This window comes from Gobio gobio (genome assembly GCF_949357685.1).
Source record: "Gobio gobio genome assembly, chromosome: 1".
Taxonomy (NCBI): Eukaryota; Metazoa; Chordata; class Actinopteri; order Cypriniformes; family Gobionidae; genus Gobio; species Gobio gobio.
In genome coordinates, this window is record NC_137097.1 from 36099956 (window position 1) to 36119790 (window position 19835).

At 39.1% G+C, this 19835-nt stretch overlaps 1 protein-coding gene across 4 annotated transcripts in view; it reads right to left on the minus strand.

The window, feature by feature from the left end:
• The window catches only part of map2k4a (mitogen-activated protein kinase kinase 4a), a 28489-nt gene continuing 8654 nt past the window's right edge, over positions 1–19835 (minus strand). For all 4 annotated transcript variants that reach the window (XM_079833956.1, XM_079833955.1, XM_079833957.1 and 1 more), the window contains 8 exons: positions 15669–15788; positions 15460–15579; positions 15326–15377; positions 15047–15174; positions 6516–6593; positions 6271–6419; positions 6016–6061; positions 1–699 (listed from right to left, as the gene is read on the minus strand). In XM_079833956.1, coding sequence (XP_079690082.1) covers positions 586–699; positions 6016–6061; positions 6271–6419; positions 6516–6593; positions 15047–15174; positions 15326–15377; positions 15460–15579; positions 15669–15788 — 807 coding nt within the window. In that variant the 3' untranslated portion in view covers positions 1–585. The remainder of the gene's footprint in view (positions 700–6015; positions 6062–6270; positions 6420–6515; positions 6594–15046; positions 15175–15325; positions 15378–15459; positions 15580–15668; positions 15789–19835) is intronic.

The following is a 19835-nucleotide window of genomic DNA, read 5'->3' on the forward strand; positions in this document are numbered from 1 at the left end:
CCTTTCCTTATTCCTCAGTTTTATTTATAATATCAGCACATAGTCGTTGTACAGTGAGGATGTCCTCGTTACAGAAAGCCCGACCACCTCTGCGTCAGTCACCTTAACATACAAAACACGCGTTTAATATCACATACATGAAGAGGAGAGGGACCAGACACGAGCAGATTCCAGTACGGTGACGGCTTTCCCAATCATATATTCCACAAGTGATTTCAGAAGTATAAATACAATTCCAGGCTTATTTATTATTTCATTATTTAATATCTGTTTAAAATCACTATTCTGCATCCACGAGAGAATAGCGACACCGCCACGTGCGTCCCATCAGATGCGTGTGTGTGTGTGTGTGTGTTTTTATACGTTTTACAGATGTGTGTGTGTGACAAGAGAGAGAGACCGTGAGAGAAAGAGAGAATCATGGGCAGGAGGTATCTTACAGTCGAGCTTGAATTGAACACCGTTCTGCTGCAGCCGGTGCTCTTGTGTACGTTTTCCCGTTTTAATACTGCAGTTCTGTGATGAAGCAAAACTTTACACCGTCTCAGTCGTACATGTGGATGTTCAGACACGTGTGTGTGTGTGTCAGTCCATGTACATCGGGGAGCTGGGAGACGTGGGCATCTGATCCAGGATCATGCAGACGTAGCTGGCCACGTCTACTGTACGCTCCTCGTACATCTGAATGAAGGGATGTTTCTGACAGACAGACAGAGAGAGAGAGAGAGAGAGAGAGAGAGAGAGAGATAGAGATAGAGAGAAGTTTGGTTTACTTTCATTTCTTTAACCGAACAGCACTTCTACTTTAATTTTCTTTAGAGTTCCTCGTCAACCCTCGCAATGCACCTCTCATGCTTTTATCACATTTGAAGCATTAAAGGGTTGCAAGATGCCTTAAAGGGTTGGTTCACCCAAAAATAAAAATTATCCCATGATTGACTCACCCTCAAGCCATCCTAGGTGTATATGACTTTCTTCTTTCAGCCAAACACAATCAGAGTTATATTAATAAATATCCTGGCTCTTACAAGCTTTATAATGGGAGTGAATGGTAACTCAGATTTTGAAGCCCAAAAAAGTGCATCCATCCATCATAAAAGTAATCCATATGGCTCCAGTGGTTAATATAGGCCTTCTGAAGTGAAGCCATTCATTTCTGTAAGAAAAATATCCATTCCCTGTCCCCTGTATCAGTGGTTTTCAGTCGTGGTCCTGGGCAGCCACCGCTCTGCACATTTTGTATAGCCACGTTTCCACCGCAGGAACTTTACCCAGGAACTTCGGGCTGGTACTCGGTGTGTTTCGAACGCAGGAACCAGGGTCTAAATGAAGTTCCGGGTAAATATTTCCCCCTTCGAACGGCCCTGCTCGCGAGGTAGTACTTTTTCCAAAGTTCAGGAACTTTCGGGGGTGGGACTTGGGCGCTGAACATGCTGATTGGTTGAGCTCACACAGCATTTTATTTCAACCGCCATTTTTAAAAGTTTTTTGCGAGGTGGGTTCTGCGTTCAGTAAATATATCAGTCTTGCTCTTTCTGTCCGATGGTGCACGTACGTCTCAGCCATCTCACGGTCAATGTCCATAATTGCTGATTATAACATACTTTGTCTTATTTTAAATCTAGCTTTCAGAATACGCTTTACTATCAGTGCTTGTCTCTTTTCCGCCGTTTTGTTAATTACATCTTTAGTAAACCAAAATATAACCAGCAAAAGCAGCGCTGCTTGCATCTCCTCCACATGTTATTGTTGCAGACAGTATCGCACAAAAATGATTACTGTCCGTCGCTGACTGGGAGGAGCAGTCACGCGCAGTCCTACATCTCTGGACTAATTTGCCTAATCTTCACGGTACTTTAGACCGCAGTGGAAACACAGACAGTAGCAGATCTGGGGGAAAAAAAGTTCCTGGTGCAAATTGTTCCAGGTAATTTCAGTGGAAACAGGGCTTCTGTCTCCCTTATTTAACACACCTGACTCATTAGGAAAGATCTTCATCAACCGAACTAAGTGTGCCAGATAAGAGAAACACAAAATGTGCTGAGTGGTGGGTCACCAGTAGTGGAGCGGCTAAGTGATATAATCGTTCAGTTTATGATACAAGCGTGAAAATTGGCATGAGCAGTCTCCATGGGTCACTTGACAAGAAAATTGTCCGAGCCACTTGAAATTTCAAAATGGCGGCCATTTTTCAAGATGGCCGACACCTTAGTGGAGCAGTTAAGTGATATAGTGGTTTATTTGGTGATACAAGCATGAAAATTGGCATGAGCAGTCTCTGAAATTTCAAGATGGAGTCCATTTTTCAAGATGGCCGACACCTTAGTGGAGCAGTTAAGTGATATAGTGGTTTATTTGGTGATACAAGCATGAACATTGGCATGAGCAGTCTCTGATGGTCACTAGACAATAAGCCACCCACAGCTACTTGAAATTTCAAGATGGCGGCTATTTTTCAAGATGGCCACCACCTTAGAGGAGCAATTAGGCTTAAGAAATCATTTAGTTGGTGATACGATCATGAAAATTGCCTTGAGCTGTCTCAAAGGGTCATTTGACAAGAAACCGCCCACAGCAACATAAAATTTCAAGATGGCGGCAGCTTTTCTGGATTACTGCCGCCCGCCATGTGGATCTTTAAATTATACATTTTCTCATAGAAATGTATTGGGTTCCTCAAAAGACTCTGTCAAGAGAGGTAGTTTGACTGTGTTTTGTCTGACTCCTCACCCATAAACCATAAACCACATAAACCGTCATAAACCACTATAACACTTAACTGTTCCACTAAGGTGTCGGCCATCTTGAAAAATGGCAGCCATCTTGAAATTACAAGTGGCTCGGACAATTTTCTTGTCAAGTGACCCATGGAGACTGCTCATGCCAATTTTCACGCTTGTATCATAAACTGAACGATTCTGCCAAACATAAGCACTTAGCCGCTCCACTACAGGACCAGGATTGAAAACCACTGCCCTATGTAGTACACTATGTGCCATTCCATTCACCATGTAGAAATGAGTAAATGTGTGAACAAGTGACCGATTACAGCCGCAGCTTCAGAGTCTATTTAGGGAGCGGGACACTTCAGATTCTAGGAAGCATTTGATTGGACAGAAAATCTGATGAGAAGCTGAAGTGCAGTGATGTCATCAAAATCATTGATCCATAATGGTGGAAGTGAGAGACTAAGTTTTGAAATGTGAATTTTGTCATTGTTTTGGAGCACACTAGCTTGTAGATAACAGTAAGACTATATTCATACCTTTCAGATCATTAGGATCACATCAGCTAGTAATACCAAGGGTTCACCCAAATCGAGAAAACTGCTTTTAGCTATAATGCCGGCCGCAGTTGGAACCAGCTTCCTGAAAAGATCAGATGTGCTACAACAGTAGCCACTTTTAAAACCAGACTCAAAACACATCTGTTTACCTGTGCATTTACTGAATGAGCTCTGTGCTTTGTCCGAATTGCTTGCACTTTATTTTATTTGTTTAAAATTTAACCGTGTTTTTATTTTTGGTTACAATTTTATTTATTTCTAAAGAAAAAAAAAAAGAGGCGGGGGGTGCAAACCATAGTGGTTGGGCTGGCTCTGTGGTAATGTAGCGTGATTAAGAAGTTTTCTGGAAGTGAAATTGAAACTGCGTAGGTGATAAATCGGAGGATGGAATGAAATAGTCCTAGCTCTACCTGGCCGATTTTAGGTGAAAGATCGGATCTGCTGGAGAAGTCCGACAGATTATTTAGGCGGGCCGAAAGAAACCCCACAGAGAATAGAGACAACCAGTATGGGGAAGTCCCAGAGCAAGTGGGGAAATTAATTAAATATAAGAGACAAACATAAATTACTTTGAACATTTTTTTACCAAATGAGAAGACCATATATGAATTATCTTTGCATCTCGGTTAATTCCTTTTATAACTGTTTAAATTGTCCTTACTTTTATTTTGTGATTATTGTAATTCCTTTTTCTGTGTAAAGCACTTTGAATTACCATAGTGTAGTGTATGAAATGTGCTATATAAATAAACTTGCCTTGCCTTGACTTAAATGCCAAAAAACTACAAATTTGATTTCAGGGGGACTTTAAACTACATAGTCCATCAGTGCAATCTATCAGTCCAGCAAATGACATTTAGTTTTTTATTCAAATTTGATATCTTAGATAATATGACATTTAATATTTAATAATAGCTATTCTTATATACAGCGATCAGGCAAAACATTATGATTCCTAATATTGTGTTGGTCCCCCTTTTGCTGCCAAAACAGCCCTGACCCGTTGAGGCATGGACTCCACTAGACTCCTGAAGGTGTGCTGTGGTATCTGGCACCAAGATGTTAGCAGCAGATCCTTTAAGTCCAGTAAGTTGCGAGGTGTGGCACCCATGGATCAGACTTGTTTGTTCAGCACATCCCACAGATGCTCAATTGGATTGAGATCAGGCAAATTTGGAGGCCAAGTCAACACCTCAAACTTTGCTTTGTGGCAGGGCACATTATTCTGCTGAAAGAGCCACAGCCACCAGGGAATACCGTTTCCATCAAAGGGTGTACATGGTCTGCAACAATGCTTAGGTAGGTGGTACGTGTCAAAGTAACATCCAGATGGATGGCAGGACGGTCAGGACCCAAGGTTTCCCACCAACATTGCCCAAAGCATCACACTTCCTGCGCCGGCTTGCCTTCTTCCCATAGTGCATCCTGATGCCATGTGTTCCCCAGGTAAGCAACGCACACGTACCAGGCCATCCATGTGATGTAAAACAAAAAACGTGAATCATCAGACCAGGCCACCTTCTTCCATTGCTCCATGATCCAGTTCTGATGCTTACGTGCCCACCGTTGGGGTCAGCATGGGCACCCTGACTGGTCCGCAGCTATGCAGAGCTCCATACGCAACAAACTGCGATGCACTGTATATTCTGACACCTTTCTATCAGAACCAGCATTAACTTCTTGAGCAGTTTGAGCTACAGTAGCTCGTCTGTTTGATCGGACCACACGGGCCAGTCTTCGCTCCCCACGTGCATCAATGAGCCTTGGCCGCCCATGACCCTGTCGCCGGTTCACCACTGTTCCTTCCTTGGATCACTTTTGATAGAAACTGACCACTGCAGACCGGAACACCCCACAAGAGCTGCAGTTTTGGAGATTTTATTCACTTCACCAGTCATAATGTTATGCCTGATCGGTGTATATGGCATCAAAATGGTCTATTTACTTTCTTAAATTTTGATATTGCCAGGGATCATTAGTGCATATTATTTTAAAAAAGAATTTAAAAAGAATTTCATTAATAAAATTACTACTACTACTACTACAATACAGGGTTATTATAGTAAACTGAAAGTAATCCCATTAAACTATTTTGTTACTTGAAATAAACGTTAACTAAATATAAGTATATACAAAGTATATATATATATATATATAACTAAAATTATTAAAACGGAAATAAAATTAGTAAACACTATATAGACATTAAGACATTTACTTAAGTTACTAAAACTTATTAAACTAAAAAAAATGTATTACTTATGTATAATTATAATTTAATAATAGTCTATCTAAAAGATACTAAAATAATACTGCAGCAAAAAATAAATACATTTATTTTATTAATAAAAAGATGTATTATTATTATTATATTGTTGAAGTTGTTGTTGTACAAGAATTATACAAATGTCGTTTAAAAGTTTATATACCCATATCCAGGTTCCTCCATCTTTGGACAAATTACTTTTAATTTGGATCAGGATTTGTGAAAATAATACTATATCAATTATAAAAAGCAATTTTTAGCCAATTAAACATTTTGTAGCATAATTTTCCATGATCAAGGTTTTATTAAACATCTTAATTGTTCCAGTCCTAAATACTTAAAATACCATAACAGTAGGAGCTCAGGATGCTGCTCGAAAGGTCATGCTAACTTTATCATACAAAGGCAGAAAAGCTTTAAAAAAATGCTTAATGTGTCATTTTAGCAGGAAACAGGAACTCACCAGAAGCTCTTTGTACTTTGGCCTCTTGGACTCGTCCTTTGTAAGGCTGTTAGAGACAAAAACAATCAAATATTTAATCAAACCCAATGCGAGTCTAATTCATCATTAGTGCAATCTGGAGCTCTTGCAGTTGCTCTGAACGAGCAGCAGGAGGCGTCATGTGCATCATGTGATCTGAGTTATTACATCCCGTCTGCTGAGTCTGCAAACTCTCAGAAAGAGGAAACAGTGCAGATCACAGGGTGTGTGTCTCACCACAGGTTAACGAAGTTGATGAATTTGGGGGAGAACTGCCTCTCCTCAGAGCTGCTGAGCTGCGGCGGGTCGCCCTTCACCACCTGTGTCAGCTGATCGAACACACTGTTCCATTTCGGGTAGGGAAACCGTCCTGTGGCCAGTTCATACTGAAACACACACACAATAACAACACTGCAGCAGACTTTCAATATCACACAGTGCTGACACCATTTCCCACATGACAGATCACACATCATTCTCACCAGTGTGATTCCCAAACTCCAGACATCCGAGCGCACATCATAGCCCTGCCTGGAGGCGCTGGGGTCTATCCTCTCCGGCTGAAACACAAACACTCAACATCAGTATTACATTTACTTGATTTTCTTTATCAGCTTTGCTGTGGTTTTTCTGCACTCGTCATCAGTGCATGATGGCATGCTATTCTAAGGATAGTATATTAAGAATAAAAACAGTATATTCATATATTAGAAATATTAATTAGAAAGATAAATTTTCTTACTAAATATACTATTAAAATATTCCAATAATGCATTTATAATTCAATTAATATATTATATTAAAATTACAAATTAATTAATGAATAACAAAAATTAAATATGTATTTAAATATATTATTCTACAAAGATTCAAATACATAAATAAAAAATAACCAGTGCATTTTATTTTAAAAAAACCTGAATAAACGAATATAACATGTATATTAGGAATATTAATTTAATAATAAAAGTATTATCAATTATGATTCAAGTTCAGTTTATTTTTATACATTTGTTACTCATTCATTCAGGAGACACACATACGGATAAAGAGTCCTGGAATTTTTCTACATAAAAATAATATAATTAATCCTGAAAAATGTATTCAGGTTGATAAAATCCAGTCCAGCCCGACATGATTTATTGCTGAATATTCTGTTTAACTGCATTATAGCTGGGTAAATGCAGTGCAAATATTTAGACATGTCATGCTGTTTATGCCGTTAAATGTTTCATGACTTTAAAGAGCCACTATGATCATGGGTTCATTTCTCAAATGACAAACAACTGATAAAATGTCTGGGAAATCACATGTGAATTGCAAGAGCGCAGAAGAGTGATTTTCCAGCACATCAGATGGTCTGTGTAGACGCTTTACAGATCAAAACAGGAGAAAAACAGATGTGCATCCGTTCGTCCAGCCATCAGCGTGTGTGTGTGTGTGTGTGTGTGTCACACATACTGACAGCTGTGCATGTCAGTCAAAACACGTTACTCATGTGTACAGACTGATGATGTCATAATGCAGTCGGGATGAGATCACGCGCTCAGATTAGAGTATGACATAAGCAGCAGAGTGACTGCAGAGCGGAGCTTCATTCATGGATACTAATGCAGTTACATCATTCTACAGCAGACGCGCGAGGACAGGAAACTACTGACATGGTTTATGAAATTAACATTTCTTGTAGTTAGTATAGTTGTTGTTTGTTTTTCAAATATTGGTATCAAATGTGACCAAAAGAGCAATGCTATCTTAAAAAAAAATTGAATAAATATTGACATTTATTAAAATCTATCAACATTGACTGCATCAATGGAAAACTGCATGTTCAGGAAATGTCATTAAAAGCATTTTTTTTCATATGGACAACAATACCGTATTGTTTCTAATACAAGATGACCCTAATTGTAAGACTGCAGTTTTCATTTGATGACTGATTTCTCACCTAATTATCCCCTAAAGTCAGAACCATAGACTGTAAAAAAATGATGGACATAGTGTCCGTGATGTCACCCATAGGTTTCTGAAGAGAGTTTTTGAAGCCTAAAGTCGGCCGTTGTCATCTTGGCAGCGCGTCACCGCAGACTTCACGTCACTCCTGGATAACTGACAATGGGCAAAGAGGCGTGACGCGGGCGGAGCTGAGGTGACATGACGATTAGCAGACAGCAGACAAATGGCTATCCAACGGTCAAAATGGCCACGCCCTTAATTATGCAGAATTTTAAGGCTTTATATAATGTAAATGAAAGAGTTAAAAAAAAAAATTCACCCCTCTCACAGTTGTCATGGTGGACAAAATTAGCCGTATTGACCAAAACCACAATTTGTACCAGACTGTATGCATGTTCCCTCCCGCAGTTTCTCTTGAAACCAATACGGAACTGACTTAATCTGCAATTCATCGACTGGCCACTAGAGACAGGCTCGAGAAGAGAGCAGAATCTCATTGAGCTCCATGTTAAAATGCCCAACTTTACAGCAGATTAAAACATGTTTACAGTCTGGTAGAAATTGTGGTTTTGGTCTATACGGCTAATTTTGCTTTTCATGACAACTGTGAGGGGGGTGATTTTTTTTATTATTCATTCATTTACATTATATAAAGCCTTAAAGTTCTGTATAATTAAGGCATTGCCACTTTGAGTGACAGGTGGATAGCCGCTTGTCTGCTAGTCATCGCGTCACTTCAGCTCCACCCACGTCGCGCCTCTTTGCCCATTTTCAGTTATCAGCAACGGCTTCAAAACTGCTCTTCAGAATCCTATGGGTGATGTCACGGACAATACGTCCATATTTTTTTACAGTCTATGGGTTTAAGACGTTTTTTGGGGCTGTAAATAATGGTGCAAACACCATTAAACTGACAAGCGTAAACCTTAGTAAATCATCTAATTTAAATACTCCCCTCCCATAAATGTTTCATCTGAAAGGAAAACTCCTACAAATGCATATGCAATAAGGTCAGCCGCGAAAATAACCCTGTCTACGCCTTTCCATTAGGGGTGTAACGGATCGCAGTTGATCCGTACGGATCACGACCCACGGTTCGGCACGCACGTGACCCGCGGATTTATTGCGCATTTTTTTAAACTTGTGGATTAATCTAAATTTTTTAGCGATAGCAGACTAAAATACAGTTTTTCTGCCGATATTGCTTTTTAAGTGATCTCGTTCCTTTAAACTCGATGCTGAGTTTCAGGGAAACACATGTGTTCACGTGAACAGGGCATGTTAATCAGTCAACAGTGGCTAGCCGAGAAGTAACTTTAGAAGAACTTGAAAAGCCTCCCGCATCATTCAAATCGCAAGTATGAGAGCATTTTGGCTTCCCCGTAAAATATAATGTAATATAATAGACAAAACTAACATTATGTAGGCACTGTGGCACGAGAAAGCCATATGAAAGTGGCGCATACATCGAGCATATGGCACCTGCTGACGCCCGTTTCACACATACTCCATTTGCAGTGCGTAAAAAAAAGGTATTTTTTTGTCCCTTGTTAACGGATACAGCTTTCATTGCACGCGGCTTCGGTCCGTCAGTCGTTCCAGGAGCGCGTAGCCATACAGCTGTGCTGCGATCGTTTCCGCACAGAGTCTATTTGATGTGCTGGTGCTGAATTAAAGAGACAGCGCATCCGCATTGAAACAAACATGTATCGATGCGAAAATCTAGTAATTCCACCACAGATGCATAATGTAAAGTCTACTCTGTTTCAAAGTCAACACATGGCTTTTTGCCTCGAGTAAAGCAAGGAAAACGGCCTTTAAGTAAACAAGGAGAAATAATGGAGAGCACCTGTCCTTTCTTGGAGGTGGAAAAACAAAGTTCTTTATGACCTGCAGGATTTCTTGTAAAAAGATTTAAAAACGAAAGAAAAGACGAGAGTCGGTTTTTGTCTATCGTAAGTTTTTATTTAAAATGTTTGTTATTTTAACATAGTCTATTGTCTGTTGCATACAACTTGCATGAGCAACGTAATATATACATCTAAAGTAGGTACTAGGCCATATAAATATAAAGTAATGAATTCAATAAAACGTTGTTTAAGTGTAGTGCGTTTAAACATGATATCTATAAAATAGTGTATAGGCCTACAAAGAGAATTGCAATGCTGACAAGTGTGAGAGGTCTACTCTCTCCCCTGAGAATGTTGACATCCTAATCTTAAAAAAAAAGCTCAGGCCCATTTTCACATCTCAGGTTGTTTTTAGTCAAATTTGATTTATTCAGATGGTTATTTATTTATTTTATTTTTGTTAACACCAAAAGTTCCTTGTTAACCTATAAACCATATAGGTTATGTTAACACCAAAAGTTTTCATGTAATAAATGGAAAGCAAATAAAAATGGTCTCCTCCCCCTTTTATTCTGATCCGAAAAATGATCCGATCCGTGACTCATGATCCGTAGTGCGATCCGAACCGTGAGTTTTGTGATCCGTTGCACCACTACTTTCCAGTGCTAATTTATCACTGCGTGTCTTTAGTAAATCCTGACAGTAGTTTTTTAATGCCAAAAGAGGGTTTGCGCCGGAGCAAGCGGTTAGTAAATCTGGCCCTTGGTGAGAAGAAGAGACATCAAAAACATTAAAATATCTCACAGACCCCAAACTTTTGAACGGCTGTGCCTAAACTAGGGATGTGACGGTGAGGAAATTTTCCCACCGGTTAATCGACGTTTGACAACACCGGTAATACCGTTATCACCGACTGGGCTTTTAAATCACTAATTCTATCTAACCGACAGTAACATGCACAGGGCCGCTCGGGCATTCATAGTGGAGCAAAAGAAAGAGTTTCAAAGAATTCCTACGAAACTTAAGCTTTCATAGCAATGAACTGAAAACGTGCTAGTGCGCACACACCGTGAATGACAGTTCGGCCGTAAATGCGCACTCTCTGTGCAGCCGTGAATGAATGAGAGTGCAGCCTTAAATGCACTCTCTGTGCGGCTATGCACATTTTAGTTTCGGTTTTGAATTAGTGCCAATTCGGGGGCGGGTTGCTTGAATTGTGGGTTCATTAGCCTATTATTCTTAATGAAAAACACAACAACAAAAATGACAAAACTCAATTAAATAGGCGCTTTTACATTTCGCAAAAAAACTAATCTTCCGCGATCATCTCAGTCAGCTCCTCACTCTCTGATGAATGACTCCTGCCCAGGGTTCCCACTCTTTTCTTGAAATGATTTTCCAGGACTTTTCCAGGACATTTTCAAGACTTTTTCAGCTGCTACAGTGCGAGTCAAGTTATCACAACTAAGGCTGGGCGATATACCGATATTATCACATCGAGATATATTTTGAAACAGATGTGATATTGTACCTATACCGTTATATCTGTATTATAGTTGTGCAAAGATTGTTGTCTTTCACAATGCCACCTGCTTTCCTCTACTTGCAATACCACACTACTAAAACAGAAGTTATTCTCTACTTTAGTTCATACACTGCTATTTTACTTGCTGATATCAGTTTAAAAGTCCAAACTCTCACAGTCAAGCTGTTTTCGCAATCAGTCACTAACGTTAAAAAATATTAACTATTATCGGACTTCTAAATTAATTGCATCTGCTCGCACCAAGGCACATTACCCATCTGATATACATAATGGCATAAACTGATGAGTTATGTGTTTTTGACTCTAAATTATTTTGATTTTTGTTTTGTTTTTATCAATTATATTGCTGAAATGAATAGACCTTTTGTAAAGCTAAATGTGTTTAAATGCAAAATCCATTTAGCCAACTGGTGTATGAAATGGATCTGAAGTAAAATATTCTGACAAACTAGGGTAAAATACCGGTATATTTCATATATCCCAAGCTTTGGAGAATTGCTATTTTATAATTGTACCTTATATTTTGTACATTTAACCAGATTGCTTAAATGTTTATTCATCTCAATCTTTCTTTCTTGTACTTTCTCCACAAAATATTTTATGTTCAATAAATCACCATAACAGTTTACTTAGTGCATCTGACACCTGCATTCTTCAACTAAAAATGAAAATCACTGCAAAAATAAATAAAAAATATAAATATCAAACTCAAATCCTATCCTGCAGTGCAAAAAGGTCAATATAAAACAAAGCAAAGTCATTTCAATTCAAATGTTCCTCTAAAATAAATCCGTTATTGTAGCTTCTTGACACTCTCCTGCAGGTCTTCCAGTGTTTTTGCTAGGGCACACTTTTGCGATAAGCATTGGATTTGGACAGTAATGTGAAGTAATGTTTTTTAATCAATGTATAAAATCAATGTCACATTTGAAATCGTGTGGATATTCGGGAAACATTGCATTCTTGGAGCTTGTATAATATGAACACTACACTTAAAAACACTGCTGTATCAGCCTGCATTTTGATCGCAGATTTACTCGCACAAACAGCGCAAGCGGCTCGTGACAGAACACAGACCGACTGAATGACACTTTAATTTAAGTAGAAAATCTCAAATGAAGATCGCTGAACTCCAGCTTATGCCTAGTTCAGAGTGCCCAATTTTAGCCCCGATTTTGACTCGCCGACAGGTTTTGCAAAATCGCTGACAAATGCCCGAAATCATAGGCAAATCGGCGCTTGTGCACGTGAGTGACAATCACACAGTGTGAATGATCAAAGACGCAATCAGAGAGAATCGTCGATGAGTCGCCGGCGGCCGCAAGATATTTGGCATGCTAAATATCTGGACCTGTCGGCGATTCAAACTCCTTCTGTATGAACTGTTTTCTGACTGAAAAATACATTGGCGATGACAGCCAATGAGAGAGTGAGATACAGGGCAGCGGGAGGTTCAGGGAGGAGTTATAGACCAGAATATCAGTATTTTAATAGATATATTTACAATTATATAAAACAGAAACAAAGCACAAACATTTGCTTGACCAGCCGCAACAGTAGGCTAGTACATTGCAAAACTCTCTTTGCAGAACACAATCATTGCTCCCTGCGTCTCTCCAACCATTTCCTCCGCCATAATCTTTTTTCTTTTTCTCCCTTTTGCTGCAAATCAGCGCACAGACAATTTGGATAGCAAGTTTCTGAACTGCAGTCTATATTTTTAATAACAATTCCAGTCTCGCGCGATAACTCTGGTCTGACGCACGTGTGATCTCGCATTGTTTCCTTCTCACTTCTTGTGTGTGTTTGCTTGTGAAACGTAGTTTGCGGACGGGACAGAGCTGTCGGCGATTCTTCCTCTTGTTCAGTCATGCAGTGTGAAACCCCCTGTCGCCAATCCATCGGTCAGTGTGAACACAGCAGTGACTGAATGCTGGCCCAGATAGCCATGCAGTGTGAAAAGAGCAGTGATCCGACCAGTTTGAAAATCGTGCAGTCTGAACTCGGCATTACTTGTCTGTGTTTTCTGATCATCCGTGCTTCTTCAACAGTGTAGAGAGTGCACGCGCGCGTATGGTTGCCAGATACTATTGAAAAGACAGAGTAGAAACGTGTTCTTTTAACAGTAAAGCTCTGCCTGTGGGATTAATTATTTAAATCTGGCAACCGTAAGCATGAACGCTCGTAAAAACAGAATGTAATGTGTTGTCTCATTTATTCGGCAAAACAAGTGGTTTTGGTCAAGTTTAAAAAAATGTTTATACACATTTCAGTCTCGTCTTATTTCATCAACGATATTGCATGTGTTATTAGTCACAGTTATCATTCAATGACGTGGGTGTCGTCTCTCATCGTCTTGTCTTAGTCAGGGAAAAAAAGGTCGTCAACGAACATTTTTCATCATAGTTTTCGTTAACGAAATTAACACTGGTTGTCATACAGAAGTACCGCAAGTGCACATTTGTCACAGAACTCAAATTGTCCGTAGTTTAGAGGGGCAAGTCCTACCAGCTTACTGAGATGTCAAATTGCGTACTTGCTTGAAAACAGACATTCATGCGTAAAATGTTTAACCCGGAAAATTATTTTCCAGGACAACGCAAACGTTTCCAGGACATTTGACTTTTTTTCCCATTTTCCATGTGTTCTCCAGGACTGGAAAATTGGTCTTTCATTTTCCAGGTTTTCCAGGACGCGTGGGAACCCTGCCTGCCGCTGTCGAGACTCACGGTCAGATCAAGCTTTATTAAAAGCTACACTATGTAACTTTTCCATCCACTAGAGGTCGCCTGTTCAAAACAAAGGCGTAGTTTGATGACGCCACGTTTGAGCGTCGAATCTTGGGACATGTGGTCTTCACCTCACGCAGCCGGTGGAAAAGAGTCAGGATAGGACTCGGGCAGAAATCATGTTCATGGATGCGATTATTAACATTACTGTAGTATGAAGCAGAGCAGGGACGAGTGTTCTGGAGCTGAGCAAGGCCGCAGGAGCGATTGAAGAGCGGGACTGTTATAATGGCATAGTCGCCGACGGGACTTTTATTATGACACGGTCGCCGGCGCGGCGGCGCCACATCCTCTTTTCCAGTCATGAGTATGAGGTAACGCAACTCTGTTTATCGTATTAGATATATCTGAGTGTGTTGAAAAGGAAGTTATGGTGTTCGCTCAGCGGCTGCTACGACACTTGTTCACACTGCAGTGAGAGTAAAGCGTTTCTTCTAAATAAAACCGGAAACCGAGGGTAACGCAGATATGACGCAATCGACAGGCGACTCCCTCAAACGCATAGCTCACACGTCCCGGTTCCTTGGTTAAAATAGCAATTTCTCACAATTTACAAATAGTTGGAAACATTTGGGATATTTTAAGTACTCAACTGAACAAAATATATAACACTGGCCTAGTGGTTTTTGGATATTTTACTGCAAAAATCTTACATAGTTCACCTTTAAGCAGACACGTTCAGTTTTTATTTGTATAGTCTGTTCTCTAACTGAACTAAATTATTGTATTACTATAAAAAAATCTAAACGACGTGGGGGCGGTGCCACGGTGGGCAAGGGATGTAACCGGTGTTGAACACGGGTAACACCGGCAACGCCGACTATCGTAGCAAGCCTAGTCTAAACATGAATATATGAGTGAATGGATCTTACTGCCATATACGGTCTGCAGCCTGCATCTCTGGTTTTGGCGATGGAGTCGACCAGCTGCCCACTGATGCCAAAATCACACAGCTTAATGTTGCCGTTCCTGTCCAGGAGGATATTTGATGGCTTTATGTCTGCAGAGAAAACAGTCTGAGTAAAACAGCATGTAAACCCGAGAGAGTCCAGAGTGTTCTTACACTAAAACATTCGAACAAAACTAAACTGATGGAGGCAGAAAAAAAGAAAGAAAGAAAAAAGACAGCATCATCATTCTGCCTCTCTTACCTCTGTGAATAATTTTCAAGTTTTCTTTTAAGTGGTTAAGTGCTTTCACAGTCTGAAACGACACAGAAAGAGCATGTTAATGAACGCTAACCAATGCATCGCTTATTAAAAGCTCTGAATAAAATATAACTCACAGCTAATGTTATTTTCCCTAAAATCTCCTCTGGAATCACATCGTCTAAAGAGGAATAAACGTATTTGTAGAATTTGTCGAAGGAGGTAGACATGAGCTCCATGCATATCCAGCAGTCCCCCTAGAAAACACACAAAACAAGGGTATTCTCTGTTAGAATAAAAGACTCTTTCAAAAAACATAAGAATGTAAGCAGATAAACAGACAAACCTCTCTGAAAAGAGCTCCGTAAAACTGGACGATGTAGGGACAGTCGCTGCTCCTCATAACCACATCTAGATCCATCAGCAGCTGCTTCTGCTCTCGCTCGTCTACCGTTGACCTGATCCTCTGTCACACACAAGCATTAAACATGAGTGTCAGCAGAGAGTCTGATCCACATTGCAGCTTCTTATTTATCTGGTTGATTTCATATTGCACAGATAATGCATAAAACAAGCACACAACAATTTACTTCCCATATGCATTCAGAGGCTGTTTGAAATGAAAGATTGAGTCAGTATAAACTTATGGAGGCGACGCGCAAAAAAATAAAGGCAAGAGCAAATGAAGCCTTCAGATGCATAAGCCGCTAAAATGTGTCAACAATGATGATAATCATATTGAGCAAATGCTCTCCACACATGAATGACGGTGTGTGCCGGTATCAAATTTTCATGTTGCGATTAATTGCTGAAGCTTTTATCACAGTATACGATATTATCACAATATTGAAATAAGTTGCAAAAAAAGTGATACTATAACAGGTTTAATAACTTTCTTATAACAAAAAGAACCAAACATTTAAAGCTACACTGTGTAACTTTTTTATTTTATATTTTATTCTTAGCTAAAAACACTTAGTTCTTTCAAAAATATATGTGCTCATTAATGTATATTTACTTCTTTCAAGTAATAAAGTATTCTCGTAAGTTTATAATATGCCATTGAAAATACATACGGGTGAGGGGTTCGAATGCGGGTCGCCCTGTTGCCCCTCCATCTTGAAAGTACATTAGCCAAAGAGGGACATACCCGTAAATTCAAGCTTCGCCTTTCGCGTTTTAACACTCGATGGCACCATGTCGAATGTGGACGAGGTTGAACTGGAAGCCATGTTAATCTTGGACTAAATCGGCCACCGTAGGAGTTCAAACGAAATCGGAATTGAGGGGAACAGAAACTAATATTCACTGGATGGTCATATACATTTTCACCGCTAGATGGGGGAAAATATCACACAGTGTATCTTTAAATACAATAAAGCAAAACACAAAAATGTATAAAGTAAACAAATATTTAAAACAGATTAAAGTGCAAAAGATTTATAAAGAACAATAGGCAACACTTTACAATAAGATCTCACTAGTTAATGCATTAACATTAACAAAGAGCGAATAGCAAAATTTTTACATAAGTTATTCTTCTTTGATAAAGTTCTTTTGATAAAAAAACAACTGTTAGTTAGTGTTAGCTCAGGTCCATTAAATAATAGCTACAACTTTTGATTTTAATGTGTTATTAAATGTTGAAATGTACATTTAACTAAGATTAATAAATGCTTTAGAAGTATCATTGTCAGTTTGTTATTGAATGAACTAATGTTAAATAATAGAGACTTATTGTAAAGTGTGCGACTGAACAACAAAGAATCAGAACATATTCAAACAATATCTAGGGCATGTAATTTAGTCCAGATTAAAATATGAAATGCTTAAAGGGTCACTTCAGTGATTTAGCATTAAGCTTCGTATTAGTAGAAACCCGGTAGTATATTTGAATAATGGTACTTTCCCCCCTCATATCCCCCTGAGATGAGATAATTATAAATTTTATGTCTGGAAAAAATCCTCCGATGACGCAAATATCGTCATTTTGCGTCATCGGAGGATTTTTTGGCCCGAGGCTAAAAACTACAGCCAGTAGAGGGAGCTGTTCTGCATGTTTTCAACCCGCCCACAGGGAAGAGATCTCACTCACAGAATGTGAATGCCCTCGCGGCTCGACCTTGGGAATTCATAACGGAGCAATGCAGAGCAAAGTGAGTGTTTCAACTTTTCAATGAATTCCTATTCAAGTTTAGCTTCCATATGCGATCAGAAAACGCGCCAGACTGGACACGTGCTGAGAATGACAGCCACGCTTACCTCAGCTCTGCTCAGATCTTACTTCGTCTCATGCTGAATAAAAATCGGACTCCTGCTGCGTTTGTCCGGTGACTTTTGTTCGGCTCACTCGCACTTTATTGAAAATACACGTTCAGTTTTTAATTGTAGTGTTTATTCTCTAACTGAACGAAATTATTGTATTAATATGAAGATCAAAATGACGCTGGGGGCGATGTAGGGAGTGGCCTCGTAGGGCAGCGAAGCAAGTGCATTCTGGGAGTTGTCTTTCATCCACATGACACAAAAATACATTTTCTGTCTTTTCTCAGTCTAGAAGGCACCAAATTCAAAAATAATTTCACATTTCTACTACATAAATGACACAGTTTAAATACACATTCATCTTCCCAGCACTGAAGTGCCTCTTTAAGTTTGAAAATGAATAGCCTTAAGTCTTTAAGTATTTGATTATGCGAATACAGAAAACTGAATGGCTGTGTGTTTAGTAGCGCGAGTCTGTTTTGTTTACGAGGATTACCGGGGAAACGGCTACATTTCTGCTGTTCCGTCAGCGCCCTCTGCTGTCAGAGTGTGTGAATGTGCGTTTCATTCAGTTCATCTCCTTCACTCTTTCCACCTAGCGCTGCTCATGCACGTTGGGTTTGTTTACATCAGTGCGCGTTCCTCTTTGACGTGTTGTTCATTTTAAACGGTTGATGGGTAAAGTATTCTTAAAATGCATTCTAAAAATCTGAATAATTCATAAGAAATAAATATTCACTTAATTTTTAAGTACCCACGATAACAATATTGTGCATGTTCATTATTGTGATATATCGTATTACCGTATACCGGCACATGTCTATGTATGAGACTGCTTTCAATTGTAGAGCTACAAGTTTTTATCCTGTTTAAAGAGATTTTTTAACTAGACAAGATGGAGGAGTATGAGGAAATGGATGAACCTGTGGTAGTTTCAGTCACTGGCAAAAGGAAACGTTGTCAACCTCATAATTTCAATAACTGACTAATAATTTTCATTGCCATTAAAGTGAAATTACTGAACCTAAACATGATAAAATGAGCCTGATAAAAACACTAATTTAAAAGAAAAAAACTGTCAGACAGACAAAAGCCCAATGCGTTGAGTGTACCTACGTTGTAGGCTGTGTGTACGATGTGCACCTCTACAAAAATTTAACAAAGCGTCAATTCTACGCAGACTGCAAACACTGTGATTGGTCTGTCAGAACCCCTCCCTCAGGGGTACACATGCTCCCTCTGCATGTGTAACTGTGTGTTGTCGTGGACAAGGACGCAGAAGTATAAATGAAAATCGAGGCGTAGCCCGCGGCATAGAGGCTATGGCGCAGGTCCGACGCAGAAGTAAAAATCCACCTTTAGAGGTTTTTGCATCTGAAGTCTTCCAATATAAACAATAGATGCATGTCTGTCAAACGGGTTAATGTGTAAAAATAACTGTGCCAATGAATTAAGAAAGTGTAGTTTACTTTGAAAATATATCTAAAAATAAGGTAGTAGGCGAATATATAACTGTGAATCTGCGAAACAAGAGCTTTTAACTTTTAAGAACAACCTTAAGAATAAATTAAACCAATCAATAACTTAAAAATAAAGCTTCCAAAAAGGTATTTTACAACTATGGCATTTTTGGATCCACAAAGAACCTTTCAGTGATCAGTACTTAAAAGAGCCATTTTTTTCTTAGTTTGAAGAACATTTTAATAATCTAAAGAACATTTTTCCACTATAAAGAACCTTTAATGCAATGAAATGTTGGAAATGGATGTAAAAACTAGAACTACCAAGGCGGTCATTTTAACCGTTTTTAAATTTTGCAATGTAATAACTGTTGAAATTAAACCCATATAGCTATAGTTCCTTGACTTTTCCTAAACATGTGTATATTTTGTTCTAATATTGTTATTTTGAGTATTCAATCTGACCAATAGTATATATTTGAGTATATCAAATTGACCGTGCACATTACAGACGGCATATACCGCACATTATTTCAATGTTTGCGAGTTTTCCCCGGCATTGAAGATGCACTATTGCCTATTAACTTTCTAGTTGTTTTTATATGCTATTGCTAAGATAAAACGTAGCTTTACTTTTGAAATGTCAGCAAAAAAGAAATTGACTGGAGCAGAGGTTTTAGCCTTGCTTCAGAGCCTTGATGATGCTGGTGGCTGTATAGGGATGTTTCCGATTTGTGTGATCCAAACATTTCCAATAACTTCAGAGCGTCCAAAGTCCAAAAGTCAAA